The sequence below is a fragment of the Drosophila kikkawai genome, chromosome 2R (assembly GCF_030179895.1).
Source record: "Drosophila kikkawai strain 14028-0561.14 chromosome 2R, DkikHiC1v2, whole genome shotgun sequence".
Lineage (NCBI taxonomy): Eukaryota > Metazoa > Arthropoda > Insecta > Diptera > Drosophilidae > Drosophila > Drosophila kikkawai.
In genome coordinates, this window is record NC_091729.1 from 16,853,768 (window position 1) to 16,872,839 (window position 19,072).

Genomic DNA, 19,072 nt, shown 5'->3' on the forward strand with positions numbered 1-19,072 from the left:
TATATGTATTACTTATTAAACCTCCAGTTTCCTGGGTGAATCTGTGGGCGTCATTGATACCGGGGACTCGGAGAAGCCTCGCAACATTGCCGTGCACGCCATGAAGCGCCTGCTCTTCTGGACAGATGTCGGCAGTCACCAGGCCATTATACGAGCCCGTGTCGATGGCAATGAGCGCGTAGAACTGGCCTACAAGCTGGAGGGAGTCACGGCCCTAGCCCTGGATCAGCAGTCGGATATGATCTACTATGCGCATGGCAAGCGTATAGATGCCATCGATATCAATGGCAAAAACAAGTGAGTTTTGGATAAGATAATATTCCCTGGAAATATCTTTAAAATAATTATTGTTTTCTCTTAGGAAAACCCTGGTTTCCATGCACATCTCCCAGGTGATCAACATAGCTGCCCTTGGGGGCTTTGTTTATTGGCTGGACGACAAGACCGGGGTTGAACGCATCACCGTTACCGGTGAACGTCGCTCCGCCGAACTGCAGCGTCTGCCGCAGATCACCGATATACGTGCCGTTTGGACACCGGATCCCAAGGTCCTGCGCAATCACACCTGCCTGCATAGTCGCACCAAGTGCTCGCACATCTGCATAGCCAGTGGCGAGGGTATGGCACGTACCCGCGATGTCTGTTCCTGCCCCAAGCATTTGATGCTGCTGGAGGACAAGGAGAATTGCGGCGCCTTTCCCGCCTGCGGTCCGGATCACTTTACGTGCGCCGCTCCCGTTTCAGGGATCAGTGACGTGAACAAGGACTGCATACCCGCCTCCTGGCGCTGTGATGGGCAGAAGGACTGTCCCGACAAGTCGGACGAGGTGGGATGTCCCACCTGCCGGGCGGATCAGTTTAGTTGCCAGTCGGGCGAGTGCATTGACAAGTCGTTGGTGTGCGATGGCACCACCAATTGCGCCAATGGTCATGATGAGGCGGATTGCTGCAAGAGGCCAGGGGAGTTTCAGTGTCCCATCAATAAGGTGAGCGAAAATATTAATAACAAGAAAGAAAGCCAACTTTGGCCAGTCAAAGTTTGTATACCCTTGCAGACAACTAAGCCAAAAATGCATTAATTTCGATTCGGAAAGCAGTTTTGTGTTAGTTTTTATTAATTTAAAAAAACTGCATACCAAATTTAAAATTTTAAGAAATCCAAATTTTTGGCCATTTTTGCTAATTTTAATGATGTAACCCCTTATCAAATTTCGCAAAAATGGCCAAAAAATCAATTTCTTCCTGACATATCTAGAATGATTCCCCTGTTGATGCTGATCAAGAATGTATATACTTTATAGGGTCGGAAACGTCTCCTTCACTGCGTTGCAAACTTCTGACTGAAATTATAATACCCTGCAAGGGTATAAAAACAGCAAATGAAATTATAAATTAAATTAAATTATAAATCATCCTTTTTTAGCTCTGCATCTCTGCCGCTCTCCTGTGCGATGGCTGGGAAAACTGTGCCGACGGAGCCGATGAATCCTCAGACATTTGCATGAAGCGTCGCATGGCTCCAGCTTCGGACAAGCGCGCCTTTATGATCCTGATTGGCGCCACCATGATCACCATCTTCTCCATCGTCTACCTGCTGCAGTTCTGCCGGACGCGAATAGGCAAGAGCCGAACGGAACCCAAGGACGATCAGGCTTCGGATCCCCTATCCCCGTCGACTTTGAGTAAATCCCAGCGGGTATCGAAGATTGCCTCTGTGGCAGATGCCGTGCGTATGTCCACGCTTAATTCGCGCAACAGCATGAACTCGTACGATCGCAATCACATCACTGGAGCGTCCAGTTCGACGACAAATGGCAGCAGCATGGTGGCCTATCCCATCAATCCACCGCCATCGCCGGCAACCAGGTCGCGACGTCCGTACCGGCACTACAAGATCATCAACCAACCGCCTCCGCCCACGCCATGTTCCACGGACATTTGCGACGAATCGGACTCGAATTACACCAGCAAATCGAACAGCAATAATAGCAACGGGGGCGCCACGAAGCACTCTTCCAGCTCGGCGGCCGCCTGCCTGCAGTACGGGTACGACAGTGAGCCGTATCCACCGCCGCCGACGCCGCGATCGCACTACCACAGCGATGTGCGCATTGTGCCGGAGTCCTCGTGCCCGCCATCGCCGTCGTCGCGTAGCTCCACGTACTTCTCCCCGCTGCCACCGCCACCGTCACCGGTGCAGTCGCCAAGTCGCGGTTTCACGTAACATTTTGAGATTTACATGTAAGGCGTGAAGGGGAGCTAGAAACATATCATTTTGTGGGGGTGGCGACATAAACCTGAGGAAATATGCCGTTTTATAGCGACATAATACCGCGCGGAGACTATGTACTTGGCGGAGATATGTCGCTATGCCCATTTTGTGCCGAGCTTTTCCTTTTATGAATTTTATCATTAGCTATTATTAACTATTAATATTATTATTTTTATAATTAGTACTATTAATTATTATTATTATGATTTTCGAAACTTTAATTTCTACCACTGATGATTTGTAAATATGTACGTGTGTTTAATTGGTCATTTAAGGCTTTAACTAATTTTAATCGTAGCTTAAAGAGAGCGTCCCTGCCTGAAGGACTTATCTGAGATCTCGTCAAGTTTCATTTTGCCAGATACACCGAATTAGAAGGCAGTACAACCACAATAGACTGCAGTTTACTTTCTTAATATTTTTTTTTGTAATTTGTAAACGTATTGCAATTATTAGCAATTACCTTAGGTCTATAATACAATATATCATAATATTCGCTGATAAGTCTCTTGTAATTCCGTGTGCCAAATTTTCCGACAAAATCAGACAGAACCTACATATTATTACATACTTTGTTTCAACGCATTTAACCCTAGACTTAGTTAATAACGTGTAAATAGTTAATTCGTTTACGAAAGCAATATTGACATATATCTGCGACTAACAAACTGTCTTCTTAATTGTTATAAACACCAAAAAGTGCCTCAGTAATATGCGTGTGTGTTTCTTATTGTTTACTCTTAAATTCTCCTATATCATTTATATATATATTCATAGATAATACAAACGAATAGTTAGTTATTCATACGACGTAGGTTTTTGCAATAATTAAATGAAGGTAAATGCATATTTATAGTTAATTTTAGAAGACGTAATTTGTAAACAAAGCGAAACATGCAACAAAACAATATTTTTAAATGTAAAATGCAGTATTTTTAACAAAATTAAATATAATGGAGTTTCTTTTTTGGGGGAATTTGCGATATGGTGAGTAGGGGTGAATTTATCGAAATAAATCGATGAATTTCCAATGTATGTGCGATAAGCAAAAAGCTTATGATTCCATATAAGAACCGTGGACCTCTCCCCACTTCTAAAGATCACAAAACGTAACTTACATAAATGTTACTTTTATTTTTATAAAAATCACAACGGTACAAATAAATACTATTTAACAAAATGGAATGTTTGTCGGTAAATAAAATAACACAGTGCTCTTGCGTATGTAATTGGTATGTACATATTACACGAAACATTATGGAATTGACTACAGACTAGAAATACAAATGTGATTTATTGCATGGGGTTTTGGTTTGGTTTGGGTTTCAGGTTGGCTTCACGCCAAACCAACTCATCTTCCAGTTGAGAGTGTCGTGCAGCAGCTTCTCCTCCTCGGATGTCAGCTGAAGCAGCGTGGAGACGGCACGGACAAGATGTCGTGCTTCCACCTGATGGAACAGAAATTTTCAATTTGATTATTTTTTTTAGGGAAATGCCATGAGACTACACACCTCGCGGCTGGTCAAGAACTTTACGATGACGTGTTTCAAATATTGAAAATTAACTTCGTCCATTATGATGCAGTTATTGCCCTTGTCACCGCCAGATGGAAATGTCTCCAGATTGGTGATGGTATGTCTTTGGCCGGGAGTGGTTATGGGATGCGAATCATTGTCTGTCGAAATCTGAGCGCTGCGCAATTCCTTCTGCACGGTTTTTTTAAGGTCAACCAAACGCTGATTTAGGGTCTTTATTGTCTAGAATAAAATAATTATTGGTTAATTATAATTATAAGCTTAATAAACCATCTCTCTCACCTTGTTTTTCTCGACCAACTCCAGCTGAACTCCCTCAAAGTCGGCCAATTTCTGAGCATTTTCTTGCGCTATACTGCTGACCTGCTGCAGCGTTTGTCGGGTTTCGTTTATATCTCGTTCGAGTTGGTTATTCCTGTCCTGGAGATCGGTGGCCTCACTGCGCTCCAAGCGCAGCTGCTGCCTCAGTATGTCTTCGCTCTGTGAGATTTCCGCATTGCGGAGTATTGCAGTCATTTTCTCCTCTCGTTCAATTTCCAGCTGCATAATGGTTTCGTCCAGCTGCTCCTGCTTCTCGGCCGCCTGGGTGCGCAGCTTTTGGGTAACCTGGTCGGCATTGGAGGCGTATTCGGTGAACCTGTCATCGGCCGCCGTGAGACGAGTCTGGAGATCTTTTACCTCTGTCTCCAGAGTTTGCTGAGAACATTTTTGGTTTATATTTTTACGTTTACAAGGACTCCGTTGAACGGAATTTGGGAACGGGTTTTAGGAGTGGGTAAACATATAGTGGCGTGCATTGTTCAAGGAAAGAAGTTACCAATCAGTTTTACCAACGATTCAAAATCAGTTTAATAACAGAAAGGAAAACATTTATAATCGAAATGTACAAAGTAGGTGTAGGCGTTGTTGAGGTAGGAACTCTCAGTGGTTAGTCAGTGTTTAGTTATATTGTTTTACTGTTGTTGTTAGTGAGTGTTACAAGTCCCAATGGAAATCGTCATCATCGGGTGGCATACTCACAGATTTGTTGCGCTCAAAGAGGATCTGCTGCTCGTTCTCCTCTCGGCACTCCTTCAGGGACACGCTCAGTTCGTCGATTTCCTCTTCCAGCAGCTTGACCTGGACCATTAAGAGGGGTTAAGCTTTCCTTGATCTGTCTGGAAATGCCGGGATACTCACCTTATCGTCACGCTGCTTGATTTCGTCTTTGGCCTTTTCGAGTTCAAATGAAACCTGCTTGCGGCTCTCGATGGCATCGTCGCGGGATTTGAGAGCCTTACGCTTCTCGGTCGTCTCCTCGGCCACTTGCTTGGAAAGCCGGCTGACCTGGGTCTCTAGCGCCAGATTCTGGCCGCTCCATGAGCCCTTGATGTCGGATAGCTGCAGGTGCGCCTCCTCCAGGTGCTGCTCCAGCAGCTTGTGCTCCCGGATGAAGGCCTGCACCTGCTGCTCAGAGTTTAGCTTGCCCAGCGATTCCAGACGCGACTCTTCCACGATTTTCATGCGCTTCTTGAGATGTCGATTCTCCTCCTGCACCGTCGCCAGCGTGGTGGTCAGCAGGTTCTTCTCCTGCTGCGTGGAGTGTCGCAGTTGCTCGAGCTCGTCCCGCAGATCCTCGGCTATAGACTCCATGGGTCGCAGGCGCTCCAGCTCTTCGGTGAGGGACTCAATCTGTTGGCTCTGCTGGCGCATGGCACCCATGCGATCCACGGACTCCTGCTCACGAAAGCTCAGGAGGTTCTTTAGCTTATCAATCTCGATCTGCTGCAGATTCTGGATCTTCTCCTGCTCCTCGCAGTACATGTCTTTTTGCGTCTGGGCCACGCGCACACTCTCCAGCAGAATCTCGTTGGTCTTATCCACCCGCGTCTTCTCCTCCTGCAGTTGGTGCATGCCCTGCGTGATGGTGGACACCTTGGTGGTGAGCTCATTGCACTGGCTCCGCAGCTGGCACAGTTGCTCCGACTGCGAGAAAAATACAACAGTTTGTTTACATTCTTTCCTCAGTTTGGGATATGTACATACAAATAGACTGGTTTTTGCTTACCTCGCTGTATAAGCCACCGCCACCGCCCACATCATCAGCGGAGTTGGAATTGACACTGACCCGGCGGCTACGTAGCCGGTAATTGTTGTTGTTGCGCTGATGCGGCTGATTGGCCGCATTGGCCACATCCTCACCGGTCTCTTCCTTGATTTTGTTTTTCAGTGTAGCGAACATTGTTGCTGTTACTTACGGGGAGCTTTTCCCACTCAGTCACTGTTTTTTTCTTACGGTGTCGTCCCTCCTGTCAGTCGCTGTTCCCACCCAGCGCAGCGATTGGAATCGGACTGGTTTCTATTTTTCGGGCTGACGAAAACGTGCCCCCGGAGCGTTTATAGCATGGCTTTATATCTATGGCCGCCGTGTGCTAGTTGCTTATCAGAGGAATGTAAATTTTTGTAAACGGTCCAAGTCGGGGGTTCGTAGCACTTGCAGTGGCGTTGCCACCTCGCCGTGTCATCCGATTCCTGCGATCTGGCAGCGACCTAAGCACAGGGTTGCATTTCGATAGACCTCGGCAGACGCCGACGCTGAAAACAGCTGTCAAGCGCGCTTAATTTTCCAAAAAGAAAAAAAACTAATTGTCCGCGTCCTTTGTGAAAGTGTTAAATTGACTGTGTAAACTGAGAAATTAAGTTGCAGCCAGCCATGGACCAGTCTAAGCAGGTTCTAAGGGATTACTGCGGCGACGGGAACGGCACCTGCGCCTCGTCCTTGCGGGAAATCACCTTGATTGAGACGGTGACCAGTTTCCTGGAGGAGCACGGCGCCTCCGAAATTGACCGCAAGGTGCTTCGAAAGCTGGCGGAGGCTCTGTCCAAGAGCATTGATGAGTGAGTAAAGAAAGCGAGAGCATAAACATAACCACTAACCAATAAGAGTTGAAATATATAAACAAAAACACGAAACGCCTGCGCAGCAGATGATTAACATATGAGACCGCTACGGTGCCCACTGTGATCGGCAATGAACGCTCTCCGCCGGAGCTCTCCGAGATCATCGCAGCGTTCCGCCTCATTGGGGGAGGCATTCTCACGAATACAGCCAAACAATAAGTACTTGATACCCACCCCAAAACAAATTTAAGAGAGCATAAGCCACTATGGTACACTGGGAAAAATTTAGTTACACTTTTTAATATAAATTTGTTCTGTAAAGTGCTCTTTTATGTGGATGTTTGACCGAAACCATCTGCACTTATGGTAGAAATATTTTGTTAATTCTTGGAAATTAAAATTTCGTGGAAATAATCAAAGATTTTGGTTTATTAAAATACACGTGAGTAGCAAAATTTACCATATATTTGGAGAAAGTAAATATAATTTTTTTCTTTCAGAAACGATTTGGACAATGTGGCTACTAAAATTACTCTTAACGGATAACTTTCTGCATGTTGTGGTCCTCCAGTTTGCAAGCATAAATTCAAAAATTTAACTATAAATACACAGTCTTTAGCCAGATTAGCATAAAGATTTCATTATTATTAAGTAAAATATATTTTATTTGTGATTTAAGATTAATTGATGTATTTAAATGTAGTTTCCAAACATTTTACATTCTGGCCTTTAGCTCTTCTAGTTCTTATTTTTCACCGTGCACCCCCTTAAGGCTATTCCGCAGTGGAAAATGCGTAACATCTGCTGAGCGCATTTTCCTTGCCCGAGCAGATGATTCTGGGGGTTTTTCCCTCTCGCATGCCCGCAGCAGCAGTAGGAGCGCGCTCTCTCTTAATCGGGTCGCATCGCTGTTTCAGTCAGTTATGTTCTGGCTTTCGGTTTATTTGGACGTATAAAAAGAGCATTTTCCGTTTATTTATTTTGCTTGCCTCTCCGCCTATCACTCGTGCCATATATACACACACACTCTTTCTCTCGTACACACAATCATATGTAAATACGCAGGAACAATCAGCGGGTCAAGCGGTGGATTGTACATACGTTATGTACATACATATATGTGATTGCAATTGTTTACAAAGATACTAAAGTGATAGATTGATTCGTATTTGTTGCTTGCAACGCTCGTCGCAGATACAAGATGTATGGGATGCTGCAGGCTCTCAAGTGAAAATAAAACGGAATAGAAAATATGTAAGAAGTGTAAAAAGTGTGCTCGAATGTACACAATGTAATATACTTGGATATTTTTGTCTCTGTGTTGGTGCCCCCCTATTGTGGTTGTTGTTGTTGTTGCTGCTGCTCGTGCTACTGTTGATTTCCCATGGCTTTTGTCGCCAGCGATGCTGCGGCTAATTTTAGTCGCGGAAAAGTATAGAAATTAATTTATTTTGTGGAATTGAGAGTCTACTCTTGCCACATTTCCATCGACACAGGCCTCCCTCCTGCATATCATCATCATTTCCCCATAAGTCGTCGCCTTATCAGATGTTTTTCTGTGTGTGTGCTAAATATACACAGGCACAAACACACGTGCATTCAGGGGTCATGGACTCAGGGAATTAACCCCTATGGTGTACGAAAACGGTTTAGTAAAGTACAAATTCACCTCTTAGCTGGCCTTCGAAACTGCAACATTCCCTACCCTCGCAGAGCATCCCTGCCCTCGCAGAGCATCCCTGCCCTGTAAAGTACAGTAGCGGAGGGTCGTACGTGGATATATTTTTTGAGGCGTCATTTAGCGTTTGTTTTCATTACAAAGAATAATATGAATATTAAATAAATGCCCTTAAAGTTGTGGTTTTTACTGAATTCATACCGATTGTATAATTGTTGTGGTATTTCCTGCCCAAATGTATTGGTTATTCATTTATTTTCACTTATCATTACTGACTTTGATTAGTCATAAAAAGTTAAACCCTAAATGCATACGTTTTTCGTTCGTTTTTTATCTATGAATAAGTTTTCATTGAGGCTTTATCTTTATTTTCTCTTGGTCAACATTGATATTGATAAATTTATTTGAATTCTAAAAAACAACTTTCTTCCCAAGAATATTTACAAATAAAATACATATTTCAGGAATACATAAAATGTATCTATAGAGAACGTTCTTCAAACAAACGTATCTTTTTCATATATTTAGATTATTATTTAAAGGTTTTTACCATAGAAATATTCAATAAGTACTTAAAAATACTTCTAAAAAAAATATGGTAATTTGTTTACATCAAGACAAGAGCTTAATTTCAGTCTAGATATTTCCTTTATTACAATATTGATCTCACTCTTCCCTCGCTTATCACTGTAAAGTTTACAAAGATATACAGTACATATGCTCCTCGGCACTTCTGTTTATTGTTATTGTACTTCTTTGTTGAATACTGCAGGCGCCTTTGTATGTCATTGGCCATAGTTTGACACCCACTCGAGACGCGCCAGGCGGACAGGTAGATGAGCGCAGACAGAGTCGGTACAGGTTCAGGTTCGCGGTGAGGTGAAAATGGGCTGTTAACTGCTGCTTACCTGCCGCCACAAGTGCCATAAAACGCATCAACGGTATAGAGTGCAGGTGCTAAATAAAGAGACACATGTTCTAACACGTTTCCAAAGAGCCACCTGTTGTCTGTCCAGCTGGTTATACCTCCCACCTCAACCGAACTTAATCCATTGATTTTCATTACCGCCATAGTAACGGCGCCGAAAAAGCCAAAACAAAGCACTTGGTGGAAGTGTTTGGCAGAGTTTTCTCGTCCCGGTGAACGGCTGCAGTTCTTGTATTGCGGTCGGTGGCTCTTTCACGGTGACTTTTTGCAATTTGCTCAATTCCCAAAATAAATTGCGGCCAGAAGAGGTGTGCACGAGTGTGTGTACACGTACCCCACTCGAGATGTGCAGCACGGATGGTGGCCCACATGTGCCATCCGTTCGATCCCATCCCAGCCCAGGGCGAATCCCATCTGTAGGAACGCAGCCAGAAGAAGCCTCTTTGAAGCCTCTTCCGCTGTACGGATGACTGCTCCTGATTGCACGTCGTCAGCCGGCAGCAGCAGCAGCAGCAGCCGATGACTCATGGCTGTCTCCCCTTGGAAGACGGCAACGTGGCGGATACGTAACGAAGTCTGGCGTGCGCCGCAAAAGTATTTAGGGAATAAAGCCAAGAACAACAACAACAGCAACAACTACGACCTGCGATGGTGACGTGTCCGCGGTGCATAAAAACAACTAATTAAATTTCAAATGTAGAGTCGCTGTAATATAAATAATCCGAATCTAAAGGAGAATAAATGCGAGCAAGAGCGCATAAATGCTAAATGAAACATAAAATATGGCGGGTATATTTCGATCTACCTCTCTAAACAACTCAAACGATGCTGGCGGCACTCCATTCAAGCGATACTCGCTGAACTCGGGCAACGGAACATTCTGGTAAGTATCACTGTATATATTTGCCATGAGCAGGCTTCACTGTGACGGGGCTAATTGCTCATCCCACTTCCCAGAGCCGTCGCACGGCGGATTTAAGGCGCGGAAGTGTAATCTCATCCATTGCGACTTGTGGTTTTTGGAAGTGCGATCGTTCGAGTGTGACATTGTCTGAAAAATGTAGTTCACAGAGCAATTTGCCAAAAGCAAAAAGAAAAATACATAAAAAAGAGCTTTATTGCTGCCCATTTGGGCAACTGGGTGTGTCTATAATTGAAAGAACAGAACAGTACAGTGTGGATCGTATTGTCGAGGAAACTTTTGGTGGCTTCATTGTATTTTAAATGTTTTTTGTGAAGGGTTTTCAAGAGATAAAGATTAAATTTAAGTGAATATATAGCTGAACTTGAAATATAATTATATAACTTGTCTGAATATATGATTGGCTTTCCATTTTCTTATTAAGAATAATTCGGTATGTAGTTTCTTGCTTTTTAAATGAATATGCAAAAATTGCAGGGTGTTCTGTCACGGTCGCCATGTAATCTATTGATTTACATTGATTTTAATTAAAGAATACTAAAATTTTATTTACAGTATATATCTTACAAAGGCGTGCTTACTTTAATAAGCTTATATTTTCACTTCTTACGCCTTTAAAATTCTCCAATTTAGCAGAGAAGGAAATCAATCATTTTCACGCCTCACCGAATTGCTTAATAATAAGCAAGACAAAGCTGAGATGAGTTGCTTAATTAGCCTATAGAATGTTCAAAATAAAAATTAAGATCACTTCCAGTTTGATTTATTCGTATATGGCATTAATGAATAGTTAGCAAACAGAATATAAATAGTAGCCAGTGCCAAAGTGCAGTGAAAACATGAAACTTTGTTGCATTGTCCGTTGATTTTCCAGTATTTATTGCCAATTTAAGTCATAAAGCCGGGCCAAATAATGCAAACCGGTTTGCTAGAATCCGATTAAGCTCTAGCGTTAGCCAAGATCGCTTGATACTCGGTTGTTGATACCTGGTTGATGGCCGGAGTTTCTCCAGCACTTTGTGACTGGAACTCACTTGGAATGGTGGTCCGATGGAAAGTGAGAGTACTACTGCCGGTGCTGCTGTGGTTCCTCTTTCAGGGGATTCCCCTGCTGGCCATTCGCCTCACGCCCTGCCAACTCGCCGGCCAGCTGTACATACTCGATGTCCCCAAATCGGAACTGCCCCTGTGGCTATGCATTGCCCAGTTCGAGAGTCGCTTCAACACGCACGTCGTGGGCCAACGCAATGACGATGGCTCCCGGGACTATGGACTCTTCCAGATCAGCGATCGTTACTGGTGTGCACCGCCAAATCAGACGGAATACCATGCCTTTAACGAGTGCAATGTGAACTGCACACGACTGTTGGGCGAGGACATCACAATGGCTGTCCAGTGTGCCAAACGCATCCAGCGGCAGCAGGGCTGGACTGCCTGGTCTGTGTACCCGGAGTTCTGCAACGGCACTTTGGAGGCCATTGACGAGTGCTTCCAACCAGGCAATACCACAACCGAATGCTCAGACGAGGTCATAGGTTGTTAGAGATAGTCTCGGGCCGTTATTATGTCATCACTGCCGAAAATATGTTAACTTGTGTATGCAAAATTAAAATCTTAATTACCGTTTATATATTCAGCTTGTTTTATTGGTTGTGGTTCGGCGAGGTCACGACGAAAACTGCTTTCATTGTGCTCAATTAACAGATTTCCTTTTTATATTTTCAGCACCACCCCGGGAACCTTGCAAGATGTCACTATGGAGAACTCATGTAAGTAGGCGTTTACCTAAACTATTTATAGAAGCTGATGATGGGGAAGGCTTAGGAAAAGATTCTAGATAGTTGTGTCTTCAATAAACGAGTTTTCTGGTTGGAATTTTAATAGTTAACGATATTTCATTAATAATTATTACAAAAATCTAAGCAAAGTTGGGCTGATTAAGGGAATTACGGATATCGACAAATTATACTGGGCTTAATATCTTATCGGAGCTGGAAGTAAAATCGATTTTAGACCTAGTAAAAAAACAAGAAAGGAAGCTAACTTCGGCACGCCGAAGTTTGTATACCCTTGCAGATATTATTTCATTACATTTCAACTATACTTATAATGTTTACAGTTTGACAGTTACAGTTTTACATTCACACCTTTACATTTTCTCTACATCTACCGATCGCTCCTATGGCCGCTATATGATATAGTTGTCCGATTTTCATGAAATTTATACCAAAATTCTACAATAATAAAATAAGCTTATATCTCAGAGTAGATGAAAATACGTTGAAAAACAACGAAGTTATAATTTGTTTCCTATTAATTTCCCGATCGTTTCTATGGCAGCTATAAGATATAGTCGTCCGATTTTCATAAAATTTTTACCAAAATTCAGAAATAATATAGAATGGCCATATCTAAAAAATGGTGCAAAAATGTTAAAAAACAGCAAAGTTATAATTTTTTTTCGAAAAATTTATCGAACATTTGTATGGCAGCTATATGATATAGTCGTCCGATCCGGCCCGTTCCGACATATATAGCAGTGAGAGTATATAGAAGACTATATGCAAAGTTTCATTCAGATAGCTTTAAAACTGAGGGACTAGTTTGCGTAGAAACAGACAGACGGACAGACGGACAGACGGACAGACGGACAGATGGACAGACGGACAGACGGACATGGCTATATCGACTCGGCTGTTGATGCTGATCAAGAATATATATACTTTATAGGGTCGGAAACGTCTCCTTCACTGCGTTGCAAACTTCTGACTGAAATTATAATACCCTGCAAGGGTATAATGATATAATATTTATTAAAAGAAAACGATTCTAAGGAAACATCGATACTAAAGAAAAATATTTTAAAATTATTACTTTATTTATTGTTCATAAAAATATAGAATGTAATATAGACTTTCGCTTTAAATACTGTTACAGTATAAATATATCAAGGTTTTGGGCTATACCAATTATTATTCATATATTATTTCAAAGAAAGTTTTATTAAATCAATAAAATTACATTAGTAATCGTTAAAAAAACTACTCGATTTATTTTTTTAAAATCCAAATAGGCCTTGATTAAAATGTTCCACGTTTCGGTTTCTTTTGTCCGGAAGTCACAGAAAATCACAATTTCGTTTTGGCAACACACCCCATATAAAGTTAACAGAAATTTTTCCGAAAAGTTTATATATTTTCTACGCGGTTGAAAAACAACCATGAGTCACAGTCACAATCGTTCAATGCCCTCACGGTTGCATCATAGTTAGTCAACAATATCTTCTTTTGCAGTTTCTAATTTAAATAATAATCTCTGTGTGTGTCTCCGTTACTTACAGATGCCAGTTTTGATGCGGCACGACCACCGGGCGGCAGTCACTCGCCCATGTTGGCCCAAGGCCGATCGGTGCGCGAACTGGAAGAGCAGATATCCACGCTGCGCAAGGAGAACTTTAACCTAAAGCTGCGCATCTACTTCATGGAAGAGAATCAGGCTAGCGGTCGTGGCAATCTTCCGATTGAAATCTTAAATAAGCAGCTAATCGATGCCAAGATCGAGGCCGAAATGCTGCGCAAAACCGTCGATGAGAAGATGGAGCTGTTGAAGGATGCTGCCAGGGCCATTACGCACCATGAGGAGAAGCAGCGCAAGGCAGATCTCGACAGTCAGACCATAATAGATGGACTGCAGGAACAGATACGCGCATATGAAGTAAGTTGATAATAATATAATAATATTATAATATAAACTATAAATAATATAAACCCTCTAATTGAAATAATTTTGGACTTTTTTTTTCTTACAGTTCGCAACATCGAATAAACCAGGCGACAATATTGACTTCCAGAAGCTCAGGCGCCTGGAGTTGGAAGTGCAAAAACTGAACGAAGAACTTCTCGAGACAAACAAGCGCCATACGGCGGCCCAAAATGAGCTGGAATTCACTCTGGCCGAACGCCTGGAATCGCTGACCGCCTGCGAGGCCAAGATCGAGGAGTTGGCCATCAAGAATGCCGAAATGGTGGAGCTCCTTGAGTTGAATGCCGAGGCCAGCGATGCAGCAAACGTAAGTATTTCTAGAAAGTAATCCCCCATTAGGTTAGATTAAGGGTTGTGACAATGTGGGGTGCGAGTGTGTATGTGTGGGAGGTGCTAAAGGCCACTCACCGTGTAGAAAAAGTTGGCGCTGCTGAAGGCCAAGGTGAAGCACTCTCAAGCAGAGGAAGAGCGCCTGTTGGAGGCCGTCAATGCCGCAGGAAAGGAGCTGGCGTGCAAGAACGGTTCCCTGAAGGAGGCTATCGGGATAATAGAGGTACAACGCCAGGACATTCAGCGACTGGAAGTGAGTGCATCCTCTACCACATCCCCATGCTATACTCCTAAAATATCCCAAAAAAGGGCTCCATCAAGCAGAAGGAAGAGACCTGCAGCAGCCTGCTGGACAGCGTACTGCGGTTCGAGGAGCTGGTCACCAAACAGAACGCCGAACTCGATATAATGCGGCAGGAGAACATCTTCCTCAGCGACACCCTGCAGCCCAGGGAGCAGCTGCGTCGTATGGAGCGCGTGGCAGTTGTCCAGCCGATGCACTCGCGGTCGGCAGCAGTGGATACAACCACCAACAACGGGGTTGGTATCACAGCTTCTATTGATCGTTGCGGCAGTAGTTCCTCATTGCACTCCAACTTCTCATCGATCAGTATCTTGGGCAGCAATCAGCGGGAACCGACGACGAGCCCGAGGATGTGCCGGCGGCAGGTGACGCTCTTCATGCCATACCGCGTCCAGCTTCTAAACAGCCATCGTCCACAGCTCATCAGCAACAGTCATCCGCCTCAGATGTGTGGCAGTCCTGCTGCCACTTTCCTAACTGTGGCTGCGCCCAGCACTGCGTTTTACAACTATTCGGTGCCAAGCCTGACTGGATTCCGGCAGTTTCTCTGCCCCTGGGGAGCACATTACTTACCCTGACCCTCCAAGAGGTGCGACTGCAGATCTACCAGTTGTACACCGGGATGACGCTTCACGATGTGTCCCGCAAGCGGTCCTGTTCGGATTTCGTTTTCATCTCAATTGGATGGCGGCGCCATGTTCCGTTTAATCAGCCAATGCAGTTGCTGGCCATCGCCCCCTCCCGTTTGTTTCGATTTCGTTGATCCTTGTTAGCTATCGCTTGAGATGTTACCCACATTCCGTGGTAGTTGTCATCGTCAAATTTCTCGTTAAGGACCATTAAATTGAATCCCATCCATTGCACACCATCATACTCCTCCCTCCCTTCCCCCATCCCCCTGATTGTTACTGAGAACCCTCTATTAAAGCGAATCCTTAAGCCAACTATCTTGTGTTGATTCCTTGCGATTCTCTCCTTCTAATCCACTTGCAGGGCAAGCAGGAGCTGGGCGCCCAACTGGCTGACAAGGTGTGCGAGCTTCAGGAGGCCCAGGAGCAGCTCAAGGAGCGTGAGCGGATACACGAGCAGGCCTGTCGCACCATCCAGAAGTTGATGCAGAAGCTGAGCAGCCAAGAGAAGGAGATCAGGCGGCTCAACCAAGGGAAACAGCAGGAGCAGCAGCAGCAGTCGGTAAACAAGGAGGTGAGATGAACCCCCCTTAACAAAAAATAATGCTAAATGCTTTACAAATTTTTTTGCCTTAAAGAACGACAGCGCCAAGGCTGGGGCTTCATCCTCAATGACAGGCGGACGCTCGCTGAGTGACAACGAGGCCTGCTCTCCCGAAATCTCCGTCAGCCTCAAGGTGCGCTACGAGCAAAAGATCGCCGAGCAGGAGGAGAAAATCAAGCAGCTGCAGGCCGAGGTCAAAAAGAAGACGGCCAACCTACAGAACTTGGTCAACAGGGAGCTGTGGGAGAAGAACCGCGAAGTGGAGCGTCTCACCAAGCTGCTGGCAAACCAACCGAAAGTGCTGCCTCAAATTGGAGAGGAGTCTGCCGGAGAGGCTGACCTGCAGAAATCCTTCACCGAGGCTGAGTACTCGCGGGCCTTGGAGCGTAACAAGCTGCTGCAGCGCAAGGTGGACGTGCTCTTCCAGCGTCTGGCGGACGATCAGCAAAACTGCGCTGTGATCGGGCAGCTGCGCTTGGAGCTCCAGCAAGCTCGCTTGGAAGTTGAGACGGCGGACAAATGGCGCCTGGAGTGCGTGGATGTCTGCGGTGTTTTGACCAATCGGCTGGAAGAGCTGGCCGGCTTTCTGAACTCCCTGCTAAAGCACAAGGATGTCCTTGGCGTACTGGCGGCCGATCGCCGCCATGCCATGCGCAAGGCTGTGGATCGCAGCCTGGACCTCTCCAAGAGTCTCAATATGACCCTAAACATAACGGGTGCCTCGCTGGCCGATCAGAGTCTCGCGCAGCTGTGCAATCTCTCCGAGATCCTCTACACCGAGGGCGATGTTAGCCACAAGACTTACAACTCTCACGAGCAGATCCATGCCGCCAGTTCGATGACGCCGACCATGGAGAACCTCAAGGCGGAGAACAAGGCCCTGAAGCGGGAGCTGGAGAAGCGGCGCAGCACCGACGGACAGCAGATGCCGCGCAAGGAGCGTCGCTCCCTGCCTTTACCCACTCAGCAGCTGGACAACCAGAGCGAGTCGGAGGCTTGGTCGGAACCCGATCGCAAGGTATCGCTGGCGCGCATAGGACTCGAAGAAACCTCCCATAGTTTGGCAGCGCCCTCAGAGCAGCCGGCCAGCGAGTCGGAGAGCGAGGGCAGGGCTTGCTCCATGCGCCAGGAGCGGAACCGGAACAGCGAACGCATTGCCCAGCTGGAGGAGCAAATAGCCCAGAAAGACGAGCGTGTGCTAAACGTACAGTGTCAGCTGGTCGAGCTGGACAATCGCTACAAGCAGGAACAGCTGCGGTGCCTGGAGATCGGCCAGCAGCTGGAGCAGTTGCGAGCCATCAATGAGGCTCTCACCGCCGATCTGCAGGCCATCGGTTCGCACGAGGAGGAGCGCATGTTGGAACTGCAGCGCCTGCTGGAGCACAAGAACCAACAGATTGACCAGCTGAAGCTGGCCCAAAGCACTCTGACAGCGGATGCGCAGATAACCGAGATGGAACTGCAGGCGGCACAGCAGCAGATCCAGGAGATTGAGCAGCGACATGCCGAGTCCGTGGACCTAATGCAGTCCCAGCTGGAGCAGCATAAACAGGAAGCTCTAATGCAGCTAGAGGAGCACGAGCGCCTGCACAAGGAGGCTTTGGAGCGCGACTGGGTGGCTTTGACCACCTATCAAGAGCAGGCCCAGCAGCTGCTGGAGTTGCAGCGTTCCTTGGACTATCACCAGGAGAATGAGAAAGAACTGAAGCAGACGCTTGTGGAAAACGAGCTGGCCACGCGGGCTCTGAAAAAGCAACTCGACGAGAGCACCCTGCAGGCCTCCAAGGCTGTTATGGAACGCACCAAGGCCTACAACGACAAGCTGCAGCTGGAGAAGCGCTCCGAGGAGCTGAAGATGCAGCTGGAGGCGCTGAAGGAGGAGCAGCGTAAGCTAATGCAGCAGCAGCAGCAGAAGCGTGCCAATAGCAGCGATGTCTCACAGTCGGGTTACACCTCCGAGGAGGTGGCAGTGCCCATGGGTCCACCAGCAGGACATGGCCAGGCAGTCAGTTCTGCCTCCAACCCGGCAACGGCTGCAGTCTTGGCACAGAGGGTTAACAACTCGTCACCCGATCTGGGCATAGAGAGCGATGCCGGGCGAATCTCCAGCGTGGAGCTGTCCAATGCCCAGCGAGCAATGCTGAAGACTGTGGAGCTGAGTGGCGAGCAGAAGATAAAGTTAGACGGTGAGTGTTTAGTCAAGTTTTGAAACAAACCAACAAATTTACCAAGTATCCTTTTTATTCTTTTACAGATTCAACTTCACCTGAAAGCAAGGCCAACCTGGCTGCATCATCCGTATCCACAGCCACAGCAACGGCCCACGACTGTGCCAAGGTAGATCTTGAAAACGCCGAGTTGCGGCGCAAACTAATCCGCACCAAGCGAGCATTCGAAGACACCTACGAAAAGTTGCGTCTGGCTAACAAAGCAAAAGCACAAGTCGAGAAAGACATCAAGAATCAGATACTAAAAACGCACAACGTGCTGCGAAACGTTCGCTCCAACATGGAGAATGAGTTATAACGTCCAGTCAATCAGCATTAACCCGAGAGGCCACATCCGAACCAACCAACCACCCCCCACCCACCCATTACTTGCCATTTTGAAACGTTTCTTGCCATCATTATCGTTACTTTCGTTTCTTCTCGTCAGCATGTTGCAATTTGTTGTCTCGTTTGCTAACTTGATATTAATTTATGTTCACCTACTTGTTGTGTGGAATGGAACGGAAACAACGAAGTTATTAACACGGATTACCTATGCATTTTCAAAAGACTGTTAAGGGGCATCGAACTGAGCCTGAAAGAACGAAATATCACACTTGTTTTGGCAACCTGTATCTAATGATCACTACCTAATAACCTGGAGCACTCATTCATATTGAATGACAGTTAACATAAAATGTATATTAGAACGTGTATATATCCATCCTCGTAGTACCTAAAAATTTATGAATACTCTTTAGCGTACAAAACTCTGGTTTTATGTGTCGAATAACCCAATTTATGTTCATGTATCCATCACTTGCATGTAGCTAAGGCTTTCTTAATTACTTAACCGCCGCTCTGAATTACTGATTTCAGTTAATCATCGAAACGGACATTGAAATAATTGTTTGAAAAAAAAAGAAAGAAAAAATTAAATGAAATCCAAGCATCCCTTTGTACAATGTGTAAAAAGTAAAACTGTGCGGTGTCCTGGAGAACAAAGACCTAGAACTTAAGT

General features: G+C 45.4%; 4 protein-coding genes across 7 annotated transcripts in view; 3 read left to right on the forward strand and 1 right to left on the reverse strand.

The window, feature by feature from the left end:
• arr (low-density lipoprotein receptor-related protein 6) overlaps positions 1-3,212 on the forward strand; it is a 32,458-nt gene extending 29,246 nt beyond the window's left edge. For both annotated transcript variants that reach the window (XM_017161459.3, XM_070283946.1), the window contains exons 5-7: positions 28-297; positions 362-986; positions 1,424-3,212. In XM_017161459.3, coding sequence (XP_017016948.1) covers positions 28-297; positions 362-986; positions 1,424-2,224 — 1,696 coding nt within the window. In that variant the 3' untranslated portion in view covers positions 2,225-3,212. The remainder of the gene's footprint in view (positions 1-27; positions 298-361; positions 987-1,423) is intronic.
• A 174-nt stretch (positions 3,213-3,386) lies between these two features.
• Golgin97 (Golgin 97) lies at positions 3,387-6,287 on the reverse strand. Its single transcript, XM_017161432.3, has 6 exons — positions 5,855-6,287; positions 4,987-5,772; positions 4,828-4,926; positions 4,090-4,503; positions 3,784-4,029; positions 3,387-3,720 (listed from the first exon to the last, which is right to left on the reverse strand). Exons 1-6 carry the CDS (start codon positions 6,026-6,028, stop codon positions 3,598-3,600), a joined length of 1,842 nt encoding a protein of 613 aa, XP_017016921.1. The 5' UTR covers positions 6,029-6,287; the 3' UTR covers positions 3,387-3,597.
• A 111-nt stretch (positions 6,288-6,398) lies between these two features.
• cnn (phosphodiesterase 4D interacting protein centrosomin) lies at positions 6,399-19,005 on the forward strand. 3 transcript variants are annotated; one of them, XM_017161429.3, is made up of 7 exons: positions 6,399-6,684; positions 11,941-11,984; positions 13,556-13,929; positions 14,024-14,284; positions 15,605-15,814; positions 15,879-18,030; positions 18,099-19,005. In XM_017161429.3, exons 1-7 carry the CDS (start codon positions 6,500-6,502, stop codon positions 18,368-18,370), a joined length of 3,498 nt encoding a protein of 1,165 aa, XP_017016918.1. In that variant the 5' UTR covers positions 6,399-6,499; the 3' UTR covers positions 18,371-19,005. The 3 variants fall into 3 exon arrangements, with proteins under 3 accessions (XP_017016918.1, XP_017016919.1, XP_017016920.1); XM_017161430.3 differs by lacking the exon at positions 6,399-6,684 and adding an exon at positions 10,061-10,176; XM_017161431.3 differs by lacking the exons at positions 6,399-6,684; positions 11,941-11,984 and adding an exon at positions 13,298-13,481.
• On the forward strand, positions 11,237-11,787 carry LOC108070823 (lysozyme 1). The gene has a single exon (XM_017161435.2). The coding sequence runs from the start codon at positions 11,255-11,257 to the stop codon at positions 11,756-11,758; it is 504 nt and encodes a 167-aa protein (XP_017016924.2). The 5' UTR covers positions 11,237-11,254; the 3' UTR covers positions 11,759-11,787.
• Positions 19,006-19,072: the final 67 nt, after the last annotated feature.